This window comes from Phycodurus eques, chromosome 6 (assembly GCF_024500275.1).
Source record: "Phycodurus eques isolate BA_2022a chromosome 6, UOR_Pequ_1.1, whole genome shotgun sequence".
Taxonomy (NCBI): domain Eukaryota; kingdom Metazoa; phylum Chordata; class Actinopteri; order Syngnathiformes; family Syngnathidae; genus Phycodurus; species Phycodurus eques.
In genome coordinates, this window is record NC_084530.1 from 27,987,413 (window position 1) to 28,006,444 (window position 19,032).

Below are 19,032 nucleotides of genomic sequence, written 5' to 3' on the forward strand. Positions count from 1 at the left end.
TGCGCCGCATCAGCTGCGATAAAGCGCTTGACGCATTTGTTGAACTTCCTTTATTCACACGCTGTGTAAAACCTGTTCTCGCTGGCAGTTGTCATTATTTTGTGTTTTAAAAAAACTGAAGTGCGTGCAAGCACCAATTAAAGTATTGATTTACTTTTGATTTTCGCTCACCAAGGCAGCACTTCATCACAAACACAACCCACAATCAAGTATGTGCTGCTTATCAGAAACTAACACTAATCTACAGTTATACTTCCTCACATGAATTATTGTTCCCATTTTTTTTTTTTTTTAATAGAATGATCAGGGCACTCTGAATGTTCTTTGCTCGTTTCAACATGATCGTTTTGTCGATCAAACCGTATAATCTGCAATCATGTCCAAATGAACTTTGTAAGAATGAATTGGTGGACAAAGCAGGAGTACTTGGCGTACATGGATGTGCTGCTAGTGCTGCACCATTGCCCCCTGCTGTTAATCCGCAGCAGCAGCAGCAGCAGCAGCAGCAGCAGCATCTCCATCTCCTGCCAACATGTCCAAATAAATAAATAAAAGTCTGTCAGCGGTGACATGAATACATACACTGATCCACAAGGCCCTACGAGACCTCCCCGCTCCACCCACGTCTCCTCGCGTGCACCTTCTCCGTGTGTTATCAAATCGCTGTTTTCTCGAGGAAAATGTACGCTAAGCTCACCTTATTTACATTTATATGATCAGATTTTCTACCCTATAGACGCTATGCAAATGCGCCCTTTGCGCGCGTCTTAGTCAGTGTGTGTAGATTTGTAGCAGGAGATGGAGGAAGGTTATAAAAAAAAAAAAAAAAAAAAAAAAGTTTTGCCCTCTGGGATAAAAAGACCTGATGTAGGATTTCTGGACCTCGTGAATTTCGTAATGATCAATTTTGTTTGCTGTCGGTCCTTCTCGACGTATCAGGACATTTGAAGCTACAGGGATATACAACGTGAGATTGATGTACAGCTGAAATGTCCATCCATCTTTCTTTCCTCAAATGCGTATACCTACCCTTGGATATTTTCTCTGCTGTACTCCTTTTCCCTTCATCTTGTTGGCCTCTAAATTTCTCCGCCAGGTTTTTTTGATGATGTGAGGAGAGGCCTTTGCAGGCTCTTAACGTGTCTATGCGCTGTCCTGCAATGTGCGTCCAGAGGTTGGCGGAAGGAGAAAGATGCCCTGGTGCAGATTGCTTTCTGTCAACATATCGCCAGGGCCATCCTTTATTCCTCAAGATGGCGAGGCACGTCGTGTTCATACAAGCGTGCGGAAGAGAAATCGTGAGGCGAATGCCCGTGATGGGATGTTGAAGGCAGGTTGGAATATATCGCATTCCCTCAACGCCTCCCGCTGTACGTCAACATTTCTAGTAGGACACATTAGGACCTGTTTAATTTTTGCAAACATAATCAACACGGTCAGTTTTAAAAATAAAAACGCCTTGACGAAGAAGGTGAAGGGAAACTACAGTATATTTAGTTTGGAATGTTAATTGCCTAGCAAAATGAAGGACCCCCAAGTTCTCAATATTGGGGCAAGGGGGACTCATGCCAGACCCAAGCGCGTCATCGGGCCCCATTTGTACAAGGAAAACTCACATGGTGACAAACAGTTGAACGCTATATGGATCCAATTTAGTACTACGTACAGTAGTTCTTAGTCTTTGTACTTTCTTTCAGCAATTATCTTCAAACATGTATTTAGAAACAAATCCGTGACTTCACTTGACAGGGCTGTAAGTGCAAATGATCGAACACCTTGACCTTGACTCACGCATGCACACGCACTAGAAACAAGCGGGCTACTTCCCAGCAAAACAAACACATACACATTGATTTCAATGGAACGGAACACAAAATGAGCTCTTAATATATAGCTCTCGTTCTCCGTCATGGTCTTGTTCCGATTATATTGTTCAACTCATTATTTCCAGTAAAGTGAATGTGCAAAAATAAACGGAATAGCAACCTTGTAGCTTGAGTCAATGAGCAATATTGTCGACACACACGTGCCCGATACAGTGTCGCAAGCTGCGGGACATCGGACGCGTACATATCGTGTCCTTCGTACCGCTGCTGGCAGCTGCCTTTACCAAGGAGAAGAAAAGAAATAAGTAAAAGTTTGGACACCCCTCATCAAAAATGGAAAAGAAAAATGCACACAAAGCAAAACTTGAAACCGGGAGTGAAAGTCCACCCTTATGACATTTAAACAGCCCTATCACACTCTCATCCATTCGGGAAAGACAGACAACAGATGGAGCGCGTGTGTGTGAGCATCAAGGTCAAGATGAAGATGAAAATCTTCATCTTTATGCCCTGATCATCATCATCATCATCAGGATGAAAGCACTCGTCGTCATGGAAGTGGAGAAGAAATTGTGGAGACCAGTGAAAAAGACATCATGGAGATCAGTGAAAAAGGCATCGTGGAGATCGGTGAAGAAGACATTGTGGAGATCAGCGGAGAAGGCGTCATGGAGAAGACGTCGTGGAGAAGATGTTGTGGAGATCGGTGGGTAGGACTTTGTGGAGATCGGCGGAGAAAATGTCATGGAGAGCACCGGTAGACGTTCCCACGCACGCATACATGCACGTAATCCTGTTGTTCCTGCTATTCCAAAAATCATATTTATGTACTGTATCAAGTTTATACTTGTGATGCACAAAATGTTGCTGATCCTGGATGTTGCCTAGCAACAAGTGAGAGTGCAAATTGTGAATGGTTGTTTTATTGTTTTTTTTGTTGATGATCACACGATGATCACATTGTCTTCTATCGGCAGAGGAGGAGGCGGGGCCTACCCGACCAGGGCCTATCCGACAGAAGCGCCCTCTACACGTGTGAGTATTCTATCTATGCATCCATCCATCCACCCATCAGCGCTGTTGTTGTTGTGCTTATCTATAATTGTTTCTGTGCAGCGGCACCCAGGACCAATTTAAGCGGGATGATGATCACGTTGTCTCCAACTGGTAGAGGAGGAGGAGGAGTGCTACTTCTCTTTCGCCACGATGCTCGGGCGTAATCCATCCATCCATCCATCCATCCATCCATCCATCTATCTATCTATCTATCAATCTATCTATCTATCTATCTATCTATCTATCTATCTATCTATCTATCTATCTATCTATCTATCCATCTATCCATCTATCCATCTATCCATCTATCCATCTATCCATCTATCTATCTATCTATCTATCTATCTAATCAAATCTAATCTAAAATAGCTAGCTAGCTACGGGTAAAACCTGAGTACTGAGAACCAGAGGTGGAACGACTTCACATTCTGTGTCATTTGTGACTTTGGCTTGTCCCATCAGGGGCCGCCACAGCAGGTCACTTCTTTTTTTTTTTCCTTAGATGCCGCTTCCGAGGCTTCGTGTTGACGTGGTCCGACATCTGTATCACGCTGCCAAGGAGCGCCCGGCTGGAGGAGTAAGTCGTGGCACCAAAAGCCACAAAAAGGGCAAAGAGGGCCCGGAGGTGTAAAAAGAGGTGAAAACGTTTAATTTAAATTGATTTGATTCCTTTTGTTGTCCATTTGGTTGAAAACATTGGCGGAAGTCTATAATGCAAAAGACTAACATCTTATTGATGCTATCTTTTATATATTTTTGTATTCACCAAATAGTAGAAAACAAAGACATGGCATAAGAGATGGTTTCAAATTGTTTTTTCCCCCCCCCCGAATATACAACACAAGAAACATGATTATGTCCTTTTAGGGAGTGTCATTTTGTTCACGCAATTATGTGAAAACGGGGATTTCATATAAAAATGTGATCATAAGGAATTACAATTTAAAAAATAAATAATTACATTCAACTTGAAATTTTCAAAGATTTAAATGATCTTTTAATTACATATCTATTTTATGATGTAATTAGAATGTTTTTTCAAAAGGTATTATTTCTTAAAATAAAGAAGCTTCAATATTGGTGATTGATATAAGTATTTCAAAAAATAAACACGCTTCCTTTTGTTTGCCGAATTATGTGAGAAAAAAAACCTAAAACATCAGTAAAAGCAGTGGAATGAAAACTAACAAAAGGACTTCAAATACTTTACTTATTTTTAGTCATTCAAAACATTCTGAAAAAAAATACGCAGTAATGGAATTAGCTCATTCTTAACATTCGTCTTTTAAAAAAATAAAAAATAATTAGATCGATGCCTGCGTTATCATATATATATTATATGACGGATACGTGTGTTTGTATGTACATAAAATCGTACATCTATATACAGTATGTGTATGATATATAGAAACATATGACACCACCCTTGTTTCTTCAATATCTTGTTCAGTTTAATACCTGGTACCATTTTACCGGAAGAATATGATTAAATATAATTTTGGTTATTATCAAGAAAACCATGGAAAACGTCTACAGCTAGATAGCTCTTATATTCAACTCTTATTATATTGTCGTTGTCGTCATTATATTTGTCCAAAACAAAGGTACCTTTTAGTTGCACCTGGCATTAAAACAATGAACAAGAAACTGAAAAAAACAAGGGGCGTCATATTTTTCCCCATGACTATATTATTTCTTTACTCATACTTAATGCTGTGTATTTCGAGCTGTCAAGCTTTTTATTCAAGCTTTTAGTGCGACTGCATTAGATTTCAGTGCAGTGCTGTTTTCCGTTGCTTTCGGAGTCACAACACTCAAAAAGTGGGCCCTTTTTTTTTGCTCCACTTGGATAATAAGTGGGTTTCCTTTCGCATTCGGGTGGATTATTATTATTTTTTAATTCTTCTCGGACTGCCCGATTTCCAAAGTGGTCTCCGACAAGTGTAACCTGTATCCAGGTTGGAGGAGATTTCACTGCGTATAACACTGACTTTGCTCACAGGGCCTCTTGAGCTGCGGACCTTGAAAAACTAAAAACATCGTCCTTTTCATTGATATCCCTCAAAAATTTGGAAAAGAGGCTCCCTTTTCATAGATGTCATCCCCCCCTCCCCCCTTCCCAAAAAAATTAACATGGTAGCCATTTTGTGACACGCCTCAACTATTTGTTACCTTAGAAAGAGGGAGCAGGTTATTGCATCCTAAAAAGGGATCCAAATATCACCAAACACCTGAAATAGGGATCAGAAAAAAATCTAAATGCCTGAGATGAGGCTGAGAATAATTGATTATACTGCCCCCCACTGGCCAAAGTGGGCACACCAGAAGGAGCGGCACAGTGAATTGACTTAAAGCATTAAATCGTGATGCAGAAACGGTTTAATACTTTAAATTCTATTTTACTGATTTCATTTTTTTTTTAAATTAAGCACAATATTATAGTTCTATTTTCCTAATTAAAGAACACAAACCCAAAGCGCTGGAACTGATTGTTGCCATTTCCATTCATTTCAATATGCTACATATGCCCCCCCCTCCCCCCTCCCCCCTCCCCGCCCACACACACACAAACACTTTTTGTCTCTGTCTATGTTCATCCTGATGTTAATTAGGAGGCAGGAGTCCATCGGTGTCACTGTTTTGGAGTTTTATTGTTACCCGTCCCCGCCGGCCGCCCCCGCCGGCCTCCAGAGAGGGGACATTAATAACACCCCCCACCCCCACCCCCATAAGCACACACGCGCTCGCTATACGTGCCACGGTCTCCATGGCCCTGCTTGCTTTCGCCTGGCATCGCCATCCATCTCTCCGCACCCACCCGATCGTTGTGCTTGCCTCCTCCACCCGACACACACACACACACACACACACACACACACGCGCACACACACACAAATGCAGTCCCATCCCCCGCCATTGCATCTTCTACATGAGCGCATTTGTCATTCCCGTCTCTCTGTAAGCTTCGGCCGATGGGCAAAAAAAAAAAAAAATAAAGAAAAGCTCTCTAAGACAATATGCAAAAATGCAAAGAGGTAGATGCCGGTTGCCCTGGCAACAGCTCTGAGGTTATTTCCAAGCTCTGATGGTAATCAATGTCATGTGCCAGGCAGGCAGGCAGGCAGGCAACTCTGTTCTCGGGTAAATTAGAAAAAGGTAGGGGAGGGGGGGCAGAGCTTGGAAGGACAAAGAAAAATGCAGAGAAAAGAAATGTGAACATTAAGGCCTTTTATTTCAACGTGCTCTAGACGCACAGAGGCATCAAACCGGCGCCGCCACAGGTCATTTTCACTTTCATCAGCTTTTTTTCTTTTTCCCACTTTGACCTTCACCGCATACGCGACGCGGCACCTGCCTTTCCTCGCTTGTTTATCCGCACAAATGAAAAACAAACTCCTGGGCATGCGAGGCAAGCAAATCAGAAAGATAAATAACTGCAAGCGGAGGAAGCGGCGTGCTGTTCATGTTGCTGTTTTGCCCAACGTCGTCATTTCGCTCGTGTCATAATGTTTTCTAGTATGCAAAGAAAATGGTTATTCAGTTAGATCATTTGGCCTTGCTATTGATTGCCAGTGTGCAAGGACTTCGCTCTCACGTGACACTGAAGAGTGCCAGAGATGTTGCTCACATGCAGTTCAACCAGGTTTTGAGCCAAGGCCCATAATTTACCTGGGGGGAAAAAATGTCACAGCAAACCACCAAGCAGCAGTGCCACAAAAGGTCAATACACAGGTTAACTCTGTGCCTTACACCACAGTGAAAGATCAACTCATTTTTAGCACTTGTATTATTTAGATATTTATGTTGTTATCATTCCACAAAATCTGTGTCATCTTATATTACCTGACGTGTTATTTTAATGCAGCCTCTTTGCAAGTATTTGAATACATTCCTGTCATTTATATTGTGTAGGGGCGCACAATGGGAAACGCCATAGACGGGCTAACGAATAGCACCTATGCAGCGGTCTTATAACCCTATAAGCAACATAGATATTTGAACACAAACAGTGGAGCAACACATGTAGATAGATAACACACTTCATAACGATACTCAAAAACATATATTCTTTATCCTCTGCAAAGAATGACTAATGTTGCTGTGGCGTACTGAGGACTGACAGCCTTTGTGTGTATAGTCGTATGTCTTTATTACACTGTCCCGAGGTGGCCAAGGCCCACACACCAGAAGGAGCAGCACAATGTCCAATGAATTGAAGCAAAACGTGGCAAATCATGTCATTAATGTATGTTTTTAATAAAGTACAATTACAGTGCTGTTTATCTAATTAAAAACGTGGTTTTCTTTGGTGAAAAACACAATCTACATCTACATTCCACTGTATGTCACATAGAATAACCTTTTTGTTCCATGCTGTTATAAAGCTTTGTATGACTCGAGTTATGCTTCGGTTGTTATTCATGTTGCGTAAATAAATGAGGAAACCACCGTCATTAAGGAGTAGCGTAAATGTACAGCATGGATCCAGCCATCTGGTTATTTTTCTTCCTTTTGCTTACAGTAGGAAGACATATAGAATGAAATCTTCCTAGGTTGGAATCGGTAACCCATCAAGTCAAATTTACAGCTTCAACCTCTCGCAGCCACCACACGACCACATCTGACGAGCCGTCTTTTCGGGCCGCGTTATACACGGCAGCCGGTAGCTGTGCATCCTCATTTGCATATCAACATGCTGTTCACACTCCAGTTGACACGTTGGCAACCCACCACTTATCCCATTACACAGATTGCAGCATTGTGTGCTGGTCTCCGCGTCTCCTGCTCTTAATGCACTGAGTGTTGGGGATTCGGCTCTACTTGACACAGCACACGTCTTAGTTTTATGCGTGTGTGTGTGTGTGTGTGTGTGTGTATATATATATATATATATATATATATATATATATATATATACACACACACACACAGTATACATATACAGGGGCAGTGTGCTGCTTAACTTTTTATTTTTTTTTGCCCCGCTCCCTCCCCCCCAGTACCGTGCATATCTACTTTTAGTAGCTGCCACTGTTCTGGGTGTTTGATTTGAGTTTAAAACTCTTCAGAACTTTTGGCCGCACTTTTTTTTTTTTTTTTTTGTTCTTCTCCTACGTCTCATCACATTCTCTCTATTTCGTACACGTAGCATTGAAGAGGATATCAATCCACAGGCGGTTACAAGAGAACTGTGCCTTCAAGCTACCTTTACCTTGCTCAACTTCCAAGGACAACGTGGTCAAATCCCATTTGTGTGATGTTTGCACTCCCACCGACTCACATCCCGCACTAAGGCCTTCAAAGTTAGTCTTTACAAGCAAGACGTCTGTGACATTTCTGTTAAGCCTCGTCGTCCAATGGCTGCGTCAACCAGCTTACGCCGAAAATGAAAACTCGCGGAACTTTTTATGTGAGCGAAATTCTCCACGGATCGGCACAGCGGCTGAACGCTGCGTGCCACGCTCGGGTTCATCTGATAAGATCTGTTCCCTCCGCGCATCTCTTTTTGATGCGTTCACTGTGTGTTGGTGCCGTACACAAAACATGAATATTCATGCGTGCGTCTCTATGTATCGCGATGAATTCCATTCCTGTCATCAAGCTATGCAAATCACATCCTTTACATCTCCGTACGCTCGCACATACCCCTTCTCCTTAATTAATAGCCTTGAGAAAATATTTTTTTCTTCTGAGGAAAATCACAAGGCAGAATTGTTGTGGATTTTAATTGGAAGTGATAACACTTATCTATTTTGAACGGGTGCCGTGATAGAACAAAACGTAACGCGCTGATTAAAACAACTGGACCATCGCACTTATTCACTCTGTTTTTCCAACTGTCTGTTTTGAGATCATTTTACACGAAGGATCAACAATTCTTTGTATAAGCTTTCACCACCAAGATGATAAATGTATTAAATTGTTAATCACACTTAGTTACTTTTATTAATTTCACCACTCAACTGAATGCTTTACGGATTCCAATGGACTCTTTAAGTAGTTAATTTAGTATTGACTTTGAAGCCACTGCAGTCAGTAGGGGGGTGGCAGAGAAACTCAAAATATGAGATTATTACGATATTTACAATAACGGTAGTATCGCTCCACTGGGACCAAAAATAAATAAATAAATGTTGCGACCGTAACTATGTTTGCGCCGCCGGAACCAATGTTTCACACGGACATTTATTGCAGACGGACGCAGTATTGGGCCACTGATAAACGTTGCAAAAAAGGACAGAGGAGCAGCTGTAAGTGATTTTTTAAGACACTAATTAGATGTGTAATGTACATATAACATGATGTATGAATGAGGTAAATGGCAGTTAGCGTTGTTTTTTTTTTAACCTAAAATGGTAATTGCTCGTGCGCTAATGCTAATCGCGAATGCTAACGGCTGATTTTGTTTTCTCGAATTCTCTCGAAGTTTATAGTATACACTCAATACCAGGATACGCAGTTTGAGGATAGAAGTCCAGCCCCTATAAATAAGAATAAAATGTATATTAGTAGTAAAAAAAATAAATACAAATCCAGTACTTGAGACGAAATATCTATAGGATAATCGATTCCAAAAAGATTTGTTCATGACAGCACTAATCACAATAGAGTGATAAGTGATATATTAGAAGAAAACATTGGACGTTAGATGTTATGTTTATGTCCTTACCGTTTACATTTGCAGTGCCTTTGTTGCAAGCGCGCATGCGCCGTTGTCGCTCCAGCTGGTTTAGGAGCGCTCACAACTTTTCCTTTTACGACTCAACATCGTCACGAAACGTATTCGGCCCATGACATTCCCGAGTCACTTTCTACCAACGACGAGCTACCTTTGGTTCCTCCCCCAAATACGAAGATCTTTGAACAATGAAGTGTGTCTCTCTTGCCATTGATAACCTCACCTCATCTTTGATGAGCAAAATCCTTGAAACAAAGGGGACGCAGATTCCCCTAAATGGCAATGATTGACTTTTTGTGATGCCAATGAAATACCAATTCATGTACCTTTTTTGATATTATTTTGATTTGAATTCAGGTCAAATGAGCCTCTATCGCGACTTAGACGGCGGCTTTGTTTCTGTGAATTGCAACGACTGCATCAGAATGATGACATCGTTTTAATAAGACAAAATACCTTGTCCTTTGAACACATTTTGTTTTAGAGCAATGATGATTTGACACAACTTCAAATTTTAAATCTGCCGAATATGTCTCAAGTGCAGAGAGAAAACTTAAATGTTAAAGTAATTTTCTCTTCACAAATAATCTCTTAATGCTACAGTAAAGTAAGCCTATTCGAACCCTACCTACGGAAGCCAATGAATTGCTTCATGTTCAAATTAAATGATTTGACTGTATATATTGAGTCAGTGCGCTTCAGTTGGCAAAAACAAGTGTTTTTGTTTTTTGTGTTTTTTGTTGTTGTTTTTTTTGCCACTAGCAAAATATGCAAAACTGACTAATAATAACTCCTTTTATAGAGGGTGCGGTCGACACTGTGTAAATGAATTAGCGCCACAATCACATTTGAGATGAAAAGCGCTTGCTGCCTACAATTTTAACAAACGCTCTTTCCCCCCCAACGCCCCCCCCCCCCCCACCCCTCTCAGAGCAGCTTACTTTAAATCAGGTGGGCACATTTTCCATGCATTTTTGATTCTGCTCCTTTCAGCTGATAATTAATATCCTGTATCCAATTTCTCTCGCGTATTAATCCCGTCCTAAGGTCTCTACAGAGAAATTGCACAGCACAACATAATAGGTTTTTAATAAAAAAAGCTTTTTACATACATTATGTTGTATTTGACAATGAGTCAAGCCGAAATGCTCGAGTGGCGTGAACATTGTAGAAGTACAAAGACGCCGTCCTCCACCTTACGCTGTCGTTAAGATGAAATAATACAGATAGCAGGAAGATGTGCTGAATTACAAGTCGCGCTTATTTCATCTCCTGGGCAAAGCAGGTGATGATTCTCCTCCTCTTCTTCTTCTTCATCTTCGCAGATGACAAGAAAAGATGAGGAGAGGCGTGGATACGCCAGGAGGAAGAGGATGAGAGCAAAGGGCAAGTTAAATGGAGGTGAGGATAAATGGGAACGCTGACATTCAGGTCAAGTGCTGATCTGGCATTCCTGTTTGAAAACGCATCCAAGAGAATCTGCTCCGAGGCAGCCTGACAGATTCTGCTCAGGTTCACACCAGGATACATCACATTGATGGTCATTTTTGTGTGTGTGCAGAAAACAAGTCACAATTTAATTCGGAAAGGTTTATTTTTTTTCTTTTTCTTCTTAGATCTAGATGAATGAATACATTCGTCAAGAGGTTGATGAAATTGCGGAATACAACATCCACACTATGAGGAGTAAAATCCCAAACCGGGGTGCACAGTTTGGACTGGTGTTTCAGATGAATTCATTTGCAATTTGTCTTTTTTACAGTGTTCAACAGCCAAATACCAAGAAGTAACTAGGAAGACCCTCGTTGTCCTCCATTGTTTTGGTTCTGACTGATGCGTTCAATGCAACTCGATTTTTGTAGGGTTCAAATCCCTGCCCCGCCTGTGTGGAGTTTGCATGTTGTCCCCTTACCTGCGTGGGTTTCCAGTTTCCTCCCAGATCCCAAAAACATGCGTGGTAGGTTGATTGAAGACTCTAAATTGCCCTTAGGTGTGAATGTGTGCGAATGATTGTTTGTTTATATGTGCCCTGCGATTGGCTGGCGACCAGTTCAGGGTGTACCCCGCCTCCCGGCCGAAGATAGCTGGGATAGGCTCCAGCACGCCCGCGACCCTCGTGAGGATAAAGCGGCCCAGAAAATGGATGGATGTTTTCCATTATTATTGTTTTGACCGATGCCATCAATGCAGCTTGTTTTTGTTGTTGTTGTTGTTTCTTCCGGAGTTTCTTAAACATTTCCTGTTCCCCTCCATTGCTATTGTTCTGACCGGTGCGTTCAGTTCAGCTCGGGTCTCGCAGTTTCTTGTCCCTCATTCTCTCCATTGTTACTATCCTGACTGATGTGTTCGCTGCTTCTCACTTTTCTCAGTTTCTCGTCCCTCGTACTCCCGCGTTATTATTGTGCTGACTGATGCATTGAGTGCGGCTCGGTTTTTGCAGTATCTTGTTTATTTGTGGTGCTTTTTTTGAAGGAGAAAACCATCCACCCGAAAATCGAGGCGAGTAGATTTGAGCTGAGACGGTTCAGTGCTGTGGCATTATTGTGATTGTTCAACCGTGAGAAAATCCAGAAGCTGTTTCAAGGGGTAAGAGACAAAGCAGGGGAATCTATGGAACTCTGAGCACACTGACTGGCTTGGAAGAAAAGTAAAAGAAATGCTAGCACACCATAATATTATACTCCACAGTCTCCATTTTGCTGCAGTGATCCTTCTTTTTGCTGCCCTCAGTCTCCACTTTCTCGTGTTCAAAAGCCACATGCCGAGAAGTCAAAAGAGAAGACCCTTATTGTTGTTTGTTGGCGCATCTTGTTCATGGTTTTCGCAGTTTAATGTTATATTTTTCTGACGTGGAAAAATGATGTCTGAGCGTTGTACAACGGAAATGCAAATGGCCATGATTCCCCCACTCGTATATTGAGAAACTAGAATATGTCCTTTGGAATACATCGTGGTGGTCTGAAAGCTTGCATTTGTAGTTTTCGGTTGGTGCGAGGATTCCGGATGAAGGCAGTGTGCCATTGACAGCCCGCACCGCCAAGCTCAGTACATCGTTGTCATTCCTTACATCTTTTGACATTTTCAATTACGTCTTTCACACATCGATAGGCACTTATTCCCCTCCCCCCCCCCCCAACACTCTCTACCTCCTCCCCCCACTTCCATTTATTTTTTTAAGTGCCCCACTCCCGCCTTGCTTTGTGCATTGGCCCTTTTCATATGTGGGGGTCAGATAGCCCAGAGATCCTATTAACCCCCCCCTCCCCCTCCCACCCAAGATGGAGCAAGAGAGGGGACATCGGAGGGAAGGAAAGGCCAGCCGAGGAGCGAGGCGGACGCTATCGGATCTGTCAGGGATTCCTGCTCAATTTACTCGTCGCACTCCATAAGAGGAGGTGCCAACAGACTGTGGGGAGGCTCAAATCTTCCAGAGGCAAGATGATAATAACAGTGAAGAGAGTTATAATTGGAACTAATGGTTGGTGTGCCGCTGAGATCCTATTATCCATCCATCCATCCATTCATCCATTCATTCATTCATTCATTCTCTAGATAAACAACTATTCACACTCACTTTCGCACCCAAGGACAATTTAGAGCGGCTACCTTCAAATAGTGGACCGCAGTCCGGGTCAGAACCAGGTCAAGGCCCCAATGCGGACCCATGGTCAATTGTTGTGAAATGACGATAAAGCAAGTGTATCGTCACATCGCTGTGGGTTCCCCTCGATCTGGCGGCCGTGACGCAATGCACAGTTTTAATGACCTCAGCATAATCACCACCGTTACGAATCAGCCACTCGGCCCTCGAAAGCACTTCATCATCCTCGTCAGAATGTCGCGTGGACCCTGAATCACACCTCTCCTGCTTCACAAAGTCAGCCAAACACGCCGCCGAATCACCCGGCGACAAAGCTTTGTTTTGCGATCGCGTCGGCGTGGCGGCGGACGGCCGCCCCCACCGCGCTGGCATCCCCGGATCGCGTCGTCAATTTCGACGGCGTGGCGGTCAAGGAGGCGCGAGGCCAAATTTCTCTTTTTATTCTAGGAGGATCTTGAAAGCCTCTCTTGTCCGCACTTTCTCTTGTTAACTCTCACCCCTGACCCTTTAGCAGGGGGTCCCTCCTTTGGCGAAGAACAGCGAGCGGTCAGCGGCGAATAGCCAAACAAGAGATATGACGGGGGAGTAGTTGTGTTCAAGGGCTGATTAATGAGCTTCTAATTTAATCAGCGATTCCCATCTCGCCAAGTCCCCTGCTCCTGGCTCTGTAGCAGCTTATTATTTTTTAACAAGTCTGTGATCTCCCCTTTTTTTTCTTGGCAACTCTCGCCAACTTTGTCTTTTCCAGCTTCACAGCCAGCGCTTATCTGTGTCAGCGGCGGGAGCAGAAAGTTGATGATTAATGAAGATTTGATCTAATCTCGCGCCACCTAAACAAAACGGGCCTCTATAAATAGAATTGCTCAGGACAGCGGAAACGCTATGAGGAAACAAGTTACAGTGATAAATTCAGGAAATATTTGTGTTTTAAGATCAGAGGAGAGAAGAGAACAGTGCAGTTGCGGTGGATTCAGTGCCCTGAGAATGAAAATGACGTGGGTGAATGAGAATATTCACAGGCGTCAGAGGGGAGATGCAAAAATGAGAAGAAAACACGGGCAAGCATTTAGCTCACATACTGTACGTAGTCGCGTACACATCTGAGCCAGTACGTTACTAAAAGGTACAAAGAGGTCCTGGGAATTATGTTTCTGCGACGTAAACTGAATTTGTGGCTACAGTATCTCACAAAACCACCTTATGGGTCACACCTTCTGTCTGTGATTGGTTGATTTTCCTCGGGCACAGTGGTTTCTTAAAAATCAAATTAGAAGTCCAAGATGGGCCTCGTGAGGTATGATATATATATATATATATATTTTTTTTTTTTTTTAAAGCCACTCTGAACGTTTCAGTCCCACTTTTGCTTGCATCAAAAATGTTGAAGAAATTAATTGACTTTTGCAAACCAATGTCAGGTTTAAAAAAGAAAAAAAAGAGAGAGATGGCACTTGAAAGGCATTTAGTCGGAATGGAGATGAGAGGAGCTCTTTAATTCCGCTCTGATTGCTAAGCGGCTCCGTCCATTATCTTTACACGCCGAGTAGCTGAACACCATAAAGGTAAAATGTGACTCATCCATCCCGGCTGGTTATCACTTTCGACGAGCTGCGCCCCCTCCGGCCCCTCCGGCCCACCCGCCATCCATCTCTATACAGATTGACACCGTGTCTACTTAACATAGCACCTTTAGATTGTTCACACGCAGGATCTCTTTCGATATTCTTTTCAAAATCTCAGCGATCCACGAGGCATCTACGTGCATCTCTATGTGTGTTTTTGTGCATCCATTTCTTTCTACACACTCCGTCTCTTTGTCAGGTCATTTCTCCTGTGTTATTCTCTCAATCTGAGACAAGAGGAGGAGTATGGAGGTCCTTTCTGCTATATCCCCTGCCCGACTCGAAGAGGTATTGCCTCTCTTATTGCTGCTGAAGAGCCCCATCAGTGCCGGGCGCGCTGATTTATGTCTCTGATCCCCTTCCACCTCCAGCTCCTTTCCATCAGTCGATCCAATTTTTCCGCCATTGTTCAGCTTCTGGCGTTATCGGCACAGCGCAGGCCTGTCAGCGGGACTTGCCCTCTCATGCAATCACACCGCGAACACGGCGGCGGGAGCTGGGGGAGAAGCGAGGGCAGATAAGGGAACGAGATGGAAGAGGTGGGAGAGGAGGTGCTAGGATGAAGGGAATGTAAAAGGTAAGGAGGGAGGCAGCACGTCGCAGGGACATCAAAGCTTTGGTTTTATTGCTTCGGGAAAGGCCAGCGTGGATAAAGATTGACGTTTGCGGGGTCGACAGTAATGGTGATGGGAGGAGATGCTATTTGCTTACATGGGATTTTCACTTACTGTGCGTCCATTACCATCTAGCTTTTATTGCTTCAGAATGGCCAGCTGTTTACTGGGCGATTCAAGGCGGCGTTTGTCGGGATCCAGCTTGCCCGTGAAGCTCCTCGTCGTCTCTTCTATTGCCTTGAAGGATGGCTGGATCAAGCGTAATAGCCAAAATTTCTCCTGGAAATAAATAACTTGTCAAGTGAATTGCTTGAAAGGTTACCGTGCTGTGCAAAACCAGACATTTTAACATCATACAATGTTAACTAGTAGGTTGACACAGTTAGTAGCATTACGCTGAAAAAAAGAAATAAAAACGCTGATTTTGGTGAGAAGCTTTATAAAGGTGCACACTATTTTCTATACACACCCCGAATCAAAATCTTCCATGAGCCAGAAAGTATAAATCGACATAGAGACACAAATATGCCACTCTTATTTTCACTTTTGTTATCAGTTCAATTTTGTCATCGGTCTGCATCGTAGTTATTGTATATGGTCTATAGCAACTGTCAAACAACAAATCAAATGTTGAGTACGTAGGGTAGTTTGTTGGTGGCGGTGTGCTGGAACATGACTTACTGAATTTAAAAATGGAGCTTAAACCATTAGTGCAGTTTGTTACTGAAGTCTCATGAGAACATGTTGCAGAGGTTTACTGCACTCAGTGCATTGTTACACAGATCGAGCCTGCGGGTGAAGCATTTGTTGAAGACTCTTCCTCGTCACTTTTATTGCCTCGGAGAAAGGTTGGACGAGGCGGGCGCGTGCCGGCGCTCTCGGTTCAACGCACGTGGGCAGACGTTTATCGCGCACACGCGACAGTCATTAAGTGCTCTGCAGCCGATGCTTGAAAGGCTGCCCGCGCAAAGGGCAGAGAGAGGGCCACGCCAGCAGAATGCCAATGTGAGAGGATGACGTCAAGGGATTCAGGATCCATGCTCGCTTCGCTTGATGCGGAGCACAAAACGGTTCTTTACGAGCGTCAACTTGAACCTGCTTTGCCGAACTTTGGAGATTATTTAGATCGCAAACACCATCGGGTAACATTTTGGTGAGAGATATACAGTGGAACCTCCAAAGTCAATCTAAATTTGTTCCATGACCCTGGTTCATCTCTGAATTGTGCAGATTAAGACAGAAATCCAATTGGGATCAATTATTTTGGGAATCATTTCTTACATAGTCCAAACTGTCATGATTGTGAAACCTTTAACCGTACTGGCAATGTTTTTAGTATCTATCAAGCAATATAGCCAGATGACCATTAGATTATTGATGCATTAAAAATAGCAAAACACTCTAATTTAAGCACTGTCAACTTTAATTAGGAATGAGGAGGTTTGTATAAATCACTCAAACCTTTAAACATAACAAAGACTTAAAATATTTCCAACATACATTTAATCAAGCGGGTCCCAAGCGGGCGAGAAGGTAACATACAGTAGCAGTCTACATCGTCATTCAGTGCTTCTTCTTGTCAAACACCAAAAAGAAAAGGATTCAAATTCACCACAACAGTCACAGGAGAGCCAAATCAAAGTCCTCCATTCACAAAAAGAGTTGCTCACGTCTAATCGAGCAACTGATAAGTGTACAAAAATAGGAAGTCGTAACCTCCCAAGCTGAACCCAAAGTCAGCTGGGATAGACTCCAGCTCACCCGTGAGTCATGACCCAGACTGTGAACAAGCACTATAGAATATGTTTTTGATCGTTAATAATGCAAAGACTGACTTGCAATATGCTGTCATATATTCCAAATTAAAGTAAAAAACAAAACAACAAACTCTCTGTAAACAGATGCAGGCTTGACTTACACCCATGCTTTCTCACTGGAACTGAAGTCAATTGCTCACAAATGAGACTTTGTGTGTGCGTGCGTGCGTGCGTGTGCGTGTGTATTTGTTTCGGCGCTGCATTTGCTTACAACAGCGACTTTGAAATGGATTGCAAATCTTCGCCCGATTGAAATGCAAAAAGCTCTCCTCCTCCTCACTTTTTAAGCGACCTTATGAGGTGTACCTTTTGAACAAGGTGAAGATGAGAAATGGGGATGAAAAGGAGGAGGGGAAGGAGAGTGAGAGAGGGTTGCCGATAAGCTCGCCTGCTTTCAACTGTGGAGAAGTTTTTAATATCTCTAAATCAGAGGCTGGATATTGAAAGTGTCATCTAATTGAAAATGATTTAGGACATGGAGCCTGTCAGGCAATCACGTATAAATTCACTCCTGACACTGACTCCAAAGTCTCTCTATTTGCATGTTATGAGTCATTTGCATGGTGGAGGCTTGGGAGAGTATAAAGCATGCAAATGATATGGAGCGCTGCGCAAGGTGATGTACGCCCTCCTCCTCCATCGCTTTCATTCCCCCTTTAGCCTCAGGAGAAATTCTTTATGCTTTGCAGCTGCCTTTTGTCCAGAAAGTCATTTATTTCTGCTGTTGTTGGCTCCCTTGCTATTTTACAGTCTGCCGCATAGGTTAGCAAAGAGACAGCCACCGCCCCCATTCGTCTGAATAAGCGTCATTTCCCATTTTCTGCCTCCTGCTGAACGTGGAATTCATTGCCTTATTTTGTGGGAAGATAGCTGCAGATTTCACACGAGACACGCTGGTATATATTCCTCTAGCGTCCGAGCAAAAAAGTCAATATACTTTGGTGTGACGCGGAAAGCAGAAAATATGAAGTACGACCAGTACTTTTAATCTGGAAGATGAATGAGAATTGTTTTTTGTTGTTGTTGTTGTTGTTTTTAATGTGACAGACTCTTCCATCCCTGAACACATACAGTATTTTGCATAACAAATGAGATTAATCAAGCCAATCTTCACAAATGAATACTGCAGTAAATCAACAATTCATTTTGAGGTTATGACATTGTTTTCTAACACAACCTTTACCTGCCTGCCCAACAGTTAGATGAATACGAATGAATGGGTTCCACCATGTGTTCTTACAGTAAATGCCTAAATAAAGTTCGATGAAAAGGGCAAGCATTATTTCTTTTTGCTCTTCCTCTTGTGCAACCTCGGCTATTTTCCCCACTGTCCGAGCTGTGTGACATGCATGAGGAAACATCCAAGTATGCACATCTGACCAAATTAGCATCCAACAACTTGTGGGCTTTCGCTGTAGAAACAGGGCTAACTTTTCCCTCAGGGTGTAATTTGTATGTAAACGTACGTCCTCATCCTTCCCCTCTTTGGATTTGTGGTTTTGGTCAATATACAAAGAAGAGCAGCGGTGCACTATAATCATCTCTGTATGAGTCTCCGCATAATAATGCTTTTATGCTTTACAAATAGAACCTCCAAGATTGTGTGCATCTTAATTTGATGTCCACGCTTGAATACAGTATGTAAATATGTACGTGTGTGTTGACGACTGAGTGACTGCAGCAGTCTCAAGTGTTACCCAGGGAGCTCCCGCATATGCCGGCAGTCTTGTTTGTCTTCCGCCGCTGCTCAAACAATGCCTCCCCGCGGACTCGGACACTGTAGAGAATGAGAAAGAGAGAGAAGCTGTAAGACTCTG

General features: G+C 42.8%; 1 protein-coding gene across 2 annotated transcripts in view; it reads left to right on the forward strand.

Moving 5' to 3' along the window:
* Window positions 1–3,404: 3,404 nt before the first annotated feature.
* The window catches only part of tnrc6c2 (trinucleotide repeat containing adaptor 6C2), a 124,407-nt gene continuing 108,779 nt past the window's right edge, over window positions 3,405–19,032 (forward strand). The window contains exons 1-2 of one of the 2 annotated variants that reach the window (XM_061679693.1): window positions 3,405–3,519; window positions 10,887–10,962. In XM_061679693.1, coding sequence (XP_061535677.1) covers window positions 10,887–10,962 — 76 coding nt within the window. In that variant the 5' untranslated portion in view covers window positions 3,405–3,519. Of the gene's footprint in view, window positions 3,520–9,090; window positions 9,134–10,886; window positions 10,963–19,032 lie in introns of those variants that run through there. The other variant, XM_061679695.1, reaches the window with a different exon arrangement.